The sequence below is a fragment of the Patella vulgata genome, chromosome 8 (genome assembly GCF_932274485.2).
Source record: "Patella vulgata chromosome 8, xgPatVulg1.2, whole genome shotgun sequence".
Classification (NCBI taxonomy): domain Eukaryota; kingdom Metazoa; phylum Mollusca; class Gastropoda; family Patellidae; genus Patella; species Patella vulgata.
This window is the reverse complement of record NC_065886.2, coordinates 37,856,151-37,869,271: the sequence shown is the minus strand read 5'-3', so window position 1 is coordinate 37,869,271 and position 13,121 is coordinate 37,856,151. Positions and strand designations below refer to the sequence as shown.

Below are 13,121 nucleotides of genomic sequence, written 5' to 3'. Positions count from 1 at the left end.
TGAAATGGAGTCGTCAGATGAGCCGCCCATATGAACTGTTTATGTTCATGTGTAGGCAATTGGCCTGTTATTAACAAAGACTAGTTACCTCTAATAAAACAGCAGTGCGTTTCCGCAGTTTTGTATTGTTTCTGAATATCCCCTATTTTTTTGGAAGAATATATATCATTCAGATGGCACGGTTTTGATACCCGAGCTTACAGTAGGATCGCCTGGCCAACCTCGCGGGTTTTCATTTAGTCCTGCAGTATTTTGCCATTAATACAGATCACCATGAGCAAGCGAATTAATGAACGAGTTTGTTTGTATGGAAGCTTTCTCTCTCTCTATTTCTCAGTATGACCCCAAGTTCACAAAGCCTTATTTTAACTAATATATAATCCTTAAGAAACTATGTGCAAAGTTCTGGTTCAAAGATATTTCTCATAAATGAAATGAAATGGGGTTTGACGTCCTACTGCTCTACTCCGACTGGGCTAATGAAGACGGGATTTCTCATAAACTGTGATTGAAAGTTAAGTAAATTCTTAACTTCAGTCTGAGAATAATTTGTAAACTCAGGGCCAGGATCTATGCGTCGATTCCCCGAGTCCTTGGATTAAACATCTAAATCATTTCCCCAGTTGATGATCAACCTTAAAATTGGATAATCGAGACTTTGTTTATTATCGTAACAACGCTAACAATGACAATAAAGGCTACAGTGTTATTAAAATGAGGATTTCTCGGCTCAGAGTAAAGTAATTTGACTGAAATTCTCAGCAAATCCCCTTTACATTATCTATTTTTTAAAACTATTATATCGAGAACTGTACGCTCTTTATCTAATCTTCCATAATACCGCCTTAATTTAACCAGATAATTATAAGAAGACAAAATTATGTCGTATATGATTTAACAATTGGTACTACATTCGACCAGATAATCATTAGTATGTGATTCGACAGTGTCTACCAAATTCCGGTGAAGTCCTAGAATGTGGTTTTAAGTCCTACTTTTCTGTGCTATGAGGAAAACTGTGAACAAACAGTGACTCTACGGCCCACTCTTATTTCGAATTCGAATGGTCAAGAGTTCTATGTAAACAGTGCCTCGATTTGTTTTGGTTCCATCAGAACGACTAGACACTGCATTTGAGATGCCCTGCGTCCTGCATCCCTAGATCTCCTGGTTAGCGAGCCAGCATCTTACTAACTAAGCTAGCCAGGAAGTCGGGTGTTTGATCCCTGCCAAGGACAAGGACAGTTGTCTAGTCGTTCGGATGGGACGAAAAACCGAGGTCCCGTGTACACATTGGCGTGCACATAAAAGATCCCTTGACAGTTGAAATTCGATAAAAGAGTAGGTCGTAATGCCGCTGTCCGGGCAAAATTTTCCTCATAGCGTATGCCCGTCTTCATTAGCCCAGTTCCGGGCAGAACAGTAGGACGTTAAACCCCATTTCATTTTATTTCTTACTAACTAAGCCACAGCGGCCCTTACGCGGGTGTAAGAGGTATCCCAGAGGATGGAGTCGTGGGGACTATTATCCAGGCGTAAGAGGTAACCCAGAAGCAATAGGGATTACTCCCTATCAAATCACAAATACATTTAAGACGGCGTAATAGTTTGACGACATATCGGCTTTCTTTGAAGGAAAATAAAAGCTATATGCATTTATTTTACATTGTCTGTTCAGCATAAATGATAGAGATATATAATATTGTATTTCAGAAATAGTAATGACGGCTGTAAATCAGAATGGAAAGTCCCGTATGAGATTAGAGCGGAAGTTGAAAAGGGATATAGACATAAGTCAAGTCCACCATATTGCCGGAGGTCCATATAAGGGAATACTTGTCAACAAGACCGCAACATGTATGTATGTGCAGTGCTCACTCTGGGTTTCATATTTTTTCCGCCAAATTTTCATTTTAATTTATTAGCCATATATTTTCTCCGCCGAAATACACTATGTGATAGAATTCATTAAATTGCATCCATAAACTAGAGCATTCAGGGACACTCGAAAAGTGCTCATTTTAAAGATACGTTATGTAAGAGCTAAATCTTCCTATTGCAGGTCTTTATTTTGGCTTCAAATGCTAGTTTTTCTTGTCTTTCTTCTTCTTCTTCTTGTTTTGTGCGACGTTCTTCGAAAAGGTCCAAGGTTCGGTCGATTCAAGAATGAGCGACATCACAATCCCAGGATGGCTGTCATGACGTTATACTCGGCTTCTAGATCATATTACACTCGTTGTATTAATAAAACGATTACTAGAACCACTTTCTGTTTCATTATTTATCTAGCCATGGACACTGTACGACCGGCTGAAGGACGTTTAGAATTTTTAGCCTATATCAGGGACAAGGAAAACGGCAATGGAGGATCAAATCAGGTATGATAATATGAATTAGGAGATCAGGGAATCTCTAATTAACTGTCTTTAGGCCAGTATTAGTAGTTCTTAGCAGCAGACCTTTGGATGAACATTATTTCAGTTAAGGGTTGGTAGAATAAGAACGTGCAGGCATTATTTACGTAGATTTTGACGACCCATAAGAGAGAGAGAGAGAGATGGGGTTTAACGTCCACTCGACACAAACTAGGTCATTTCGGGACTAACATTATTTACATAATTCGCTTGCGCGTAGGGGTCTTTAGCAGTGGGAGGAAACCGGAGGACCCGGAGAAAACCCACGAGGTTGGACAGTCGACCCTACTCCTTGCCACGTACAACCGGGGATTCGAAACCACGCCAGTCGACTCAATGACAGACTGTATGATACAGCGCGCACACGCTAACCATTCAGCCATCCAACCCCCCACGACCCATAAGAGAGTGTGGGCATGGCATGACCCAATAGCTTAACCACTAAATTAAATACGCTAATACCAGTGCACGCAGGGACGTCTAGAGCAATTGTGGATAAACCGGGACACATGGGAGGGGCCAGTCATTCTAGAGAAACCGTTATTCTTTATCTGGGTCGACCGCTCATGAATAGCAAATCTGTCTGCTAGTGACTTAGTTTTCGACCAAATATTATAAACAATGGACTGTTTTGAATGGAAAAAGACGTTGACCGACTCAGACGCTGCTCTAGTCACCGATACGTTGACCGACACAGATGTTACTCATGTCACTGGACGAGACGTTGACGGATACATACGCCACTCTAGTCACTATCTTAAACACTGACTGCCACAAAGGTTTAGCATACTGCAGATAAAAAAATTCGAATAAATCAGAGACGTTTTCCATTTGTAGGATTACTGGACTTTACGTTTCTGGTTTCCACAGTTGTCTCTCATCAACAAGAATCGTGTAATGTCCGACTATTTCAAGGAACTTGTCAACCCTAAAAACATGCCGAGAAGTAAGTGTCTAAAATACACCTGTCGAATTTACCGCTATGTCGATCAGAAAAGGGTACTGAAATACAAAGTAATAAAAAAATTTAATAGTTGGCCTACTTGAAGTATATCATTGATATAAAACAACGTGTATCCCGTGCACTAAACCCATCATAGTTCACCATCCAAAATACAAAACTATGTTTTTGGCTCTCAGTCTGACACTAAATAAAATGAAAGGGTGTTTAGCGTCTTACTGAATGGGATAATGAAGACGAGCATGTACAATGAGGGCAATATTTTCCGGACGGCGTTTTCACCTTCTCGAATTTAATTGTTCTTTTATGTACACGTTATTGTGTACAGGAACCTCGTTTTTTTGGTTCTAGAATGACGCTTCATTCTGCACCTACATTCACAAAATGAAACTAGGCTGGAAGATCCCGAGGCACTTTTGAGGCCATCCCCGGGATTGCACGTGGACCTAGTGCTTAGTGAGCTAGCATCTTATTCACCGTGCCACGGTTTAAGCGCAAAACTATAACAAAAATTAAACCATGGGTCAAAAGAAGGTCATTGAATAAACAAATAATATTAATGAACGTAAAATATTTTTGCTTTATCATTTAGATTATATTGGATTTGTAAAGAGAGCTTTGGTTGTTTTACGGGAATTTGACCAGATACAGAGAGTGGAGTTAGAAGTTGAGGAAACAAAGGAACCCGCCCTAGATGATTCTTTTGGACCTATCCGTAAGATAACAAATATGAATTGTTTTATTCACTAGCAAATAATATCATCTATAATCCAGAATAAATAGCAAATATAATGTTTAAGACCACACACAACCAAATGTACACATACCAAGACACATTGTTTTAGAAGGTATACAAATCAATAGACCCTGACCGGAAGTAATGATCATTTGGAGTTTACATTAGATTACCTTTGGTTTGTATACGATAACATTGAGGCTATGACATTATTAAACATTCTAAATTACACTTTAAATAGCACCTTTTCTGTCCATATTTGTCTATTGATCATTCCTCGTGTTATCGCTTTAAAGTAAAACGACAGTAGAGTTCGAGATGAGTACATGCCGAAACGATCCCCATGTCTTGAAGTTAGTCGTTTTGGAACTGGTCCTGAATCTAAAAATAAAGATAAAAGTTTAGTTCTTGTTAACCAAACCTAATATGTAATTCCTTGCAACCCATTTCATTTTCTTTCTTATTCCAGAAACTTTCATAAGCGTATTTACTCCCGAGTCGTTCACATACCAGTTTGTTCCGGAAGTCACAGTCTCCAACAAAACTTTCTTGTCATTCCGTGTCAAAGCTTCACAGGATGCCCACATTGCCTTAAGCGCAATTTATGGCGACGTAGATCGCAAAACTTATGAAATTGTGCTTGGAGCAGATGGTAATAAAGCTTCGTACATTAGAGATGGGTCGTTAGGAGCCACGAAAGCTGAAGCGAAGACTATCAACATTATAAAAGAAGATGACTTCCGGTATTTCTGGATTAGTTGGAAGGATCATCGCGTGGAAGTTGGTCGAGGAACAGTGAATGGACAAGAACGTTTCATGACATGGGTAGTTCCTGAAAATAGAAGATTTAACGTAAATTGTATCTCCGTAGCAACCAGTAGAAAATCGAAAGGAGAGTGGGAATTTACTGAAATAATGGGTAAGTGAAAATCTTTGAACACTCCCAACTGGCACTACTAAACATAGTTAAACACTATATTAGTACATAGTAGGGATATTTTATTTTCTATCCCGATTCAGTCTTGTCCATGACACACATCTGTGTTTTGCATGATTGATGCCCGCCCATCTGAAAGAACAGCAGTACCACTACATTGCCATGTATCTATAGAGATGCAGAGGATGGGTCCAAGTTTTGAAGAACTGGTGGCTTCTTTATAGCGTAAATGGCGTCAGGCTGCAGCGATGGCGCCCAGAGCAAAGTTGTACCGAGAGCCGTCCAGATCAGCTGGGGGCACTTAGATCCACTTCGCGATTCCTAATGAATATACATGTAATGTAATTTTAGAATCAAATTATAATTTTACGTTATCAATATTTTGTGTCACAATCGGAAACACGAATCGTTTAATTCATTAGAATAATTTCTTTATGGATCTTAGCCACGGTTCCCTGTGAGAAATTGGGTCGACTCCCCTATCAATGGGCCTGGTTGTGGCCGTAATTCGCTACTGAACACCGGGACACATACATTCTGACAACCGCGTGTGACAAAACGTTGCGGTTTGTTTATGAAAGGGCAATAACTCCACTTTAAAATTAGTGTGACTGGAAACTTGCTGTAGCACAGACAATGGACTGTCTTAAATAACATAGTATATTGTCGATCACAATGACAGTCAAGTAGATCTCTGTTGGACAAATAGATGGTTAACATGTCATATTTATCAACATTCCCTTGTTTTTATTTTTCAGATGAATATCCAGAAGAAAACAAAGGTAAGTTTTGAACTGTCTTTTTGTGCGTCACGGTGGCTCGGTGATTATGATGCTGGGTCATTAACCGGAAGGTCCCTGGATCGATCCCGACATTGGCCGAGAAAGTTCCTCGATATTATCCAGCCTGCATAGTTTCCTCTTGTCGGACTGAAGCCTGACAAAGAAACTCGCCTATTCCTAGGTTCCGTGTATATCAATGAAGATCCCCTGGCAGTTGGAAATCGAAATAAGCCCAGGTCGTAGCGCCGCTGCCAGGAAACAATTTCCCTGTCATTTTTATCCCGTTTTTGTATAAACATAAGAAGTTAAACCCCATTCATTTAATTTCATTTTATATCACTGGGTCGTTAATCCATTAGTACACTAGATTAATTCGTCAAATATGAAGTTATGTAAAACTGATTCAGTATAACGGCATGTATTACTTTAATAATAATATTTACAGTAAAACAACCTGACCCAGCAAAGGAAGCAAGACGAGCAAAAGTAAAAATTCAGATTTTATGGATAGCGAAGAAACAGCGTATGTTGCAATGCCTTGAAGATGCTTATCCGAATACCATCAAAACCTCTAATATATTCCAGTAAGTAGGCCTGTCGTCAGAATCTATAATATATTCCAGTAAGGCTTGTCGTAGTGCTGTAAAAGTGATTTGGGGCAACCTAGCTTTCCCTTTGAATAAGGCGCTGGCTCACTAACCAGGAGGTTTCGGGTTCAATCCTGGTGTTGGCTGAGAAAGTTCCTCGGGATTTTGCGGCGTGGTTCCCAATTGCTAGTGATGCAGGGTGTAGGTCATGGCAAGAAACAGTATCTGAATGTTCGGATGAATATCTCCAATATATGGGTAATATACCCTCCCACGTACAAACCGTGTGAATTGATGATTTTTATATTTGGATTAAAACATAATCAAACTAATCTATGAATCAAGAGTTTGTTTCAAATCCCCTCAAAACATTTCAACTACCAACTTCCGGAGAAATCTATTATAAGCAGCATTGTGTGTCGCGTGACATTTGACTATTTATATTTTCAGCTAGTATTTGTCGTTGGACATACAGATAGCAGCCTAAGTAATTTTTGGTATTATTCTCTGCCAACTTCTTTTCCCAGCGTTTAATCGTTTAAATCTCTCACAGTTATCGTCCCCGCTAACCATTTTCTCAAGGTAGACCAAGCGTCCCTATGTCAGTCTAGCAGACAACTAGCCGACGGGTTGCCAGTTATTGACATCCTTACATTTTTGCCTTGTGCCTGAACCAAGAGTAATTTGCAAGCAATCAAGTATTTTCTAGTAAGATTGGGTGTTTATGGTTTCCATATACATGCACATGTATACCAAGTTCGCCCTGCGTTTATTGAAAATAACTGCTTATAGCTTATAATTATTTCGTGAAAATGAATCTTTAAAGTCACTATTTCTGAAATTCTTCATGATTTAAGATTCTTTCGTTCAAAAGCCAAAAAATTACTGTAATTTTGTATTGTTTGTTTTTGTTTGTAGATTGTGTAATATACGTCAAGGAGATGTTATATCAGCTGCGGTAGTTTTAAAAGATTTACAGAAACGAGGCTTGATAAGGGAGATAACTGCGGGTGAATGGGTTAGAATACCATCAGAAGAAGAAGCCAATCGTCATGGTAATTATTTAACTCATGACGTTTGACTAATGAAAATTAAAATATAAATAAATTATTTTAAGAATTGAATTGACATATATTAATTCAAATTGTTTTGATTTAACAGAAGTTAAAATAGTTCAGAAGTTACCACAAATGCCCGAACGAGATGAACCGAGAATTGCCATAATAACAGCGTTATATTGCGAGAAGTTGGCAGTGGATGCTATGGTAGAAGATAAAATCACGTACATACAACATGAGAAAGGATCAGAAGGTACGTAGATGTGGGGCGCATGTCCAACGTCGTGGGTTCACTACGCGTCATTTGGTTTCTTCCGACTGCTAAAGACTCTAATACGCAAGCGCATTATTGATGTTAAACCCCATTTCATTTAATTTCATTTCTCCGTTTTCCTCCCACTGCTGACGAACCCTACGCGCAAGCGTTATATTGAAATAAAGTGGTCGTTAAACCCAATCTCTCCCCCTCCCCTGCCCGCCCCTCTCTCTCTCCCCCCCCCCCCTCTCTCTCTAGAACAAACATTACTATAAAAAATACACCGGAAGCTGAGTAGTGTTTTCTCAACTACAATAAGTGTCCATCGCAGGTATGAATAGCCGAAACTTTTCCTCGTAAAATATTTGTTAGCAATTATACCATTTGGACATTATTAAATTGTTTTTATATACTTTAGGCGAGTCACAGGTTTATACTCTTGGTCGTATTGGTAAGAGTGTGGTCGTATCTACAAAAATATCTCGACAAGCGGACAAACAAAACGATTTAACAGCCGCCGAAACAGTTTCAAAACTACTTGGTAAGTTTGTAGACAGCAAGAAACGCTAGAGAACAGAGAAATAACCGGATCCTCGTCCGTCAAGCAATATATCTGAATGATTGTGTCTTGTTATTGGCTGGCTGCTTCAATCTAATCTAGCATTCGAGGTCTCAGCCAACCAAGAAGAATCACTCTTAGAGCAATCTGGTTTATGTTTCTACTGGCACCTGTAACATGCAGGCTAATATGTGATCTGTTGTGTGTTTGTTTTCTGATACATGGACAGGCCAAGTTCGTTCTGTCCTGTGGTTCAAATATGCACCCTATTGACGTATTCGGGGGAATTCCTACTTACACATTCTTGAGGGTTGCCAGGAGCTTCCTATAATATGCCTTTTAAGGAAAAAAATCAAACTGCAGCAGGTAACACAATTCTGGTGATAACCATTATTCGTTCTTTGTAACCCTGACATAATTTATGGCCCAGTCGATTATAACCCCGAGTTTGGAGGGATGATGATGATATGCTATCTATGAACGAAAAAGATGCATATTATTACATTTATTGTTTATTTTGAATTGAACGTTGCAATGTGATGTTACCAATTAACTTGGAGGTTACGGCGAGGGTCATGGGTATATTATCTATACATGCCATGAATCCGGTACCAAATACAATCGCTTGCATGCCCTTATTGACTAGATTTGGCATCTCTGGTCTCCCAACCGCTAACGAGCCCTGTGAAGAAAATAATGCTACGATAGATTTCTACTTGAATAACCTGGTTGTGTTTTTAAAAGTTTTTTTTTCTTCAATGTGCCTACATTGCGATTCCATGGAGCACATGGCCGATCATGACTTACGTTAGTGTCAAACTATTATACAACGTTTGGGAAATATTCCCTTATTGTTAGTTCGTTTTTCATATTGAGCGAAGTCATTATCACTTCAGACCCAAGACTATACTGCACAGTGGACGATTGCAGCTGACCCCTCCGGATCCATACACTTTATCTGATATGTGCGTTTGTTGTTTGAGGTGTCTGTATATTGCGTCCTGTCCGTAGGTTTGTTATGTGTGGTGTGGCCCCCCTGCTGTTACTATTAATTAACTGTAATGTGTCATTTCAGAAACTTTTATCCAGGTGAAACACGTGTTATTGGTGGGCGTTGGCGGAGCTGTACCATCATACAACAATTACAACAAACATGTCCGACTCGGGGATGTCGTCGTTTCCGTTCCACGTGACAACGGAGCCATTTATGTATACTGTTCTAAAATAGACAAAGTTCCAAATTCGCTCAGATATAATTATTCAGCTGAAGAATATAGACCACATGACCAAACGTTAATAGACGCGGCCCGGTCTTTACGACATCAAGCGGAAACACGACACCGTGGTGCGAAACCGTGGGAAACGTACATGGAAGAAGCAATGGATATTTTGAAGGGACAAGAATCAAATTTTCATCGTCCATCAATTCGCACAGATCGTTTATATTTTACCAAACAAGATAGGACAGTAATCCAGTGCGACCATCCCCGACCAACGGACCCGACTTATAAAGACGGACAAACCCGAATCAGCTACGGGGCCGTAGCAGCCGGTAAGCTGGTGGCATACACACCGGATCTTCGTTTAGACTTTGCTAATTCTAATGACATTAAGTGTTTTGATAGTGGTTTTAATAGTATTTTGGATCGCCTTGACGGAAGTAAGAAGGAGAGTTATCTTCTCATTAGAGGAATGAGTGATTACGTGGATGGCAGTAAGAAAGAATGGCAGTGTTATGCATCACTTGTGGCAGCAGCTTATATGAAGGCATTAATTTTGACTCTTTAATTAATAGTGTAGTAAAGGCGTGTGTACGTTGAAAAAATGAAAATAACGGATTTCCAGCAGTGTTACAAAAAGCTAGATCGCCAAGAATCTTCCCTTGTGTGCGATATAACTCTTGGTTGAAGCTGGTCTTAAACGCTTACGTAGACGGCCATACGAAAGAATGGCAGTGCTATGCATCACTTGTGGCAGCGGCTTAAATGCGAAAGCCTTGATTTTGACTCTTTAAAATAGATCTGAGTTTAAAATTGATAATGTATTTTTAGCAGTAATATAAAACCAGATCGCAAAGCATCTTCTCTTGTCTGCGACATAACCCTCGGTGGAAGCGGACTTTAAGCCCCTCGAACAAACGAATAAATCTAAATTTGCAAGGATTAATTATAATCCTGCGAGCAACACCAATCAACGTATAAGCTACTTATTTCATGGTGAGTGTTTATTGAAAGGAAATGAAATCCGACTTTTCTACACAAGACAGGCATACGTCATGCAGTTTGCTATGTGGGAAAACTGACCGCGAATTCCAACTGTAAAAGGTTCTTTTACGTACACGCAAACGTGTACACAGGGGATCGGATTTTTGTTGCATCCGAAAGACTAGGCTTTGTCCTTGCCATATCGCTGTCTTGCACTCGCTGACAAGGGGACACCACACGGTGAACTTTCTCGGCCAACACCGGTGGACGCGGAACACCGACTTTTCCATCCGATCCCAACTGACAAGGAATTGATCACAGGATGTACCAGCTCAGTGGGCCATCGAGGCTCCCATTATGAATAGGTGCTTCGTGCAAATATTAAAAATACTATTAATACACTGTGTCAATATGTCCATATAATTTCTGTAGAGGTATTTTATAACAATAAATATTGAGCATCTTATGTCTACATAATAGTTGTATCGTGCTTCTTATGTTTTGATTTTCTTTTTTAATTTCATCCATTAATGACATAAATAAAGTTATTGTCGACAAAGACCATTTATGTTTTCCATTAAAATGAATAAAAAGGAATCCTATTTGTACAGTAATCCAAACTGTTTGGTTTGCAAACTTTGATATCCGCGATTAAGCTCGGAGAGTTCGGTGTTGCTGTCCCAATTAACTATATCCCAACAAAATTAAATAAATTCTTTCGTGTGTCGAGTTTGGCCGTCGACCGTGAAGAATAACGGAATTTTCGGACCATTCACCTTTAAAATTTAAAGATGGGTTCCCGCGTACAAACTGGGTGATTTAATGGTATATATGGACCAAAAACATATTCAAACTAATTAATTTGTCATAATTATGCTTCAAATCCTTCTCAGACATTGTAATTGCGAAGGAATGCCCTGCTATTAAAATTCGATCAAACAGGTCATGTTTACGTCACATCTTGGGAGTCAGAGGAGAATTCATTGCATACATAAGACGATGTTGTCTTTAATCGCTTACTATTTATTACAAATATCGAATCCTAATTAAATTCTCGGATTATCCACAACCCGCGTCTTTTTCCGTCATTTTTATCTCAGAAAGTATTGTACGTCTAACTCTTCATAAAGTTTATCAACTTGTACATCAAGCGCTCAATGTTCGCTTTTGACCTTTGACATCACACGTGCAGAAGTTCCTAACCGTCGGGCTGTTGATTAGGGGAACCCTTACATTTTTGTCCTGTATACGCTCCATGAATGTTTTTCGGGGAATCCAGTATTTTTCTAGTAAGATTGGATATCTCTACTTTCCATATATACCAAAATTGCCATACTTTTTATTGGAAATAACCACCCGATAAATACTTTTCTGGGAACTCATCTTTAAACTATGGGTTAAATCTCTAATATATATCAATGACAATATAAGTAATGACGCTAGAGAAAACACGACGATAGAGCAGGTTATTAAATGGGACGTATCTAGAATTAATGAATTTCGCGAGGTAGTTATAAGCATATAAAGCTCTAAATAACATTGTTTTGTGTGATAACGGTAACATTCATATTCTTGTCAGAGAAATCGCTGTATGGAGCTGAATCGTTGCCATATTAAGAGAAAATATAATAGTTAAAATGGTAAAAATGGTCATTTTCGAGATTTTTTACTTGTAAATATCACATAACACAAAATCACTATATTAGTATCTAAACAAACCACCGTTGGAAATTCACTCAAACTTTTTCATCTTTGCATTTTCAACTATCAGCCGAAGTTGACATCATAAGACGTCAGTATTGATCGTCTCGGCTAAAATTACTACTCCATTGGGTTATTTATAACTCTTAAGAATTGTCCGAATTCGTTGTCATGTCGCACAACTTTTTGTTTAATGAGTTATATCATCGAACCTTGATATGAGGTTGGCTCATTGCAGATCGGATGAATCTTTGACAGCACATCGGCATGGATGTGCGCGAATTTATGGAGCTATAACATACATCTGAAATAAGTGAAACATGAAACTACATGTACAAGGGCGGTGCCTGGCTGCATTAATCAGTTAAGAAAAGCTTTACAGTTATTAGACGATGTAATAAATTGCAAACAAGACAATTAGGACATGGCAGTGAGTATCATCTTTCGCCAGGAAGAGTTGATCCGCCAAAGTTATTTATTCCACAAGAACAGTTACAATATTTGGTTGATAAAGATCTGTAATTTGTAGAAAATAAAAAAATAAATAAATAAATAAAATACCCCGAAAAGAGGTCGGTTTCCAGAATATTTTAATTTACCTTTTCAATCGATCATGATAAGGTACGGTAGTTGTGATCGCAACACATGCAGCAGAGTCTACAGGCCAGGAGCCCAGGGGGCCAACCTAGCTGAAAAGTGTACCAATTTATTCCTATATGTTATCAATGCATGTATATCTGGTATCATCAGAATGTAAGTCTGCCGGGTTTCCGGTGGTGGGTGTGGTATTACACGCCCAAAATGCCATGCACCCCAACTAAGCTAGATTAGCTCAAAAGTGTACCACAAAATCGTACAGCAGTGTACCGCACATCTTCAGGTGTTACAAAAACACTCTAACAGACATTTCTAGTGGTGGGTTACCC

General features: G+C 39.0%; 1 protein-coding gene across 1 annotated transcript in view; it reads left to right on the top strand.

The window, feature by feature from the left end:
- Nucleotides 1–11,056, top strand: part of LOC126829267 (uncharacterized) — a 32,897-nt gene extending 21,841 nt beyond the window's left edge. Inside the window, exons 2-12 of the mRNA XM_050559035.2 lie at nucleotides 1,714–1,857; nucleotides 2,290–2,378; nucleotides 3,252–3,360; nucleotides 3,968–4,090; nucleotides 4,581–5,030; nucleotides 5,807–5,830; nucleotides 6,276–6,414; nucleotides 7,336–7,472; nucleotides 7,579–7,728; nucleotides 8,150–8,272; nucleotides 9,366–11,056. Coding sequence (XP_050414992.2) covers nucleotides 1,714–1,857; nucleotides 2,290–2,378; nucleotides 3,252–3,360; nucleotides 3,968–4,090; nucleotides 4,581–5,030; nucleotides 5,807–5,830; nucleotides 6,276–6,414; nucleotides 7,336–7,472; nucleotides 7,579–7,728; nucleotides 8,150–8,272; nucleotides 9,366–10,078 — 2,201 coding nt within the window. The 3' untranslated portion in view covers nucleotides 10,079–11,056. The remainder of the gene's footprint in view (nucleotides 1–1,713; nucleotides 1,858–2,289; nucleotides 2,379–3,251; nucleotides 3,361–3,967; nucleotides 4,091–4,580; nucleotides 5,031–5,806; nucleotides 5,831–6,275; nucleotides 6,415–7,335; nucleotides 7,473–7,578; nucleotides 7,729–8,149; nucleotides 8,273–9,365) is intronic.
- Nucleotides 11,057–13,121: the final 2,065 nt, after the last annotated feature.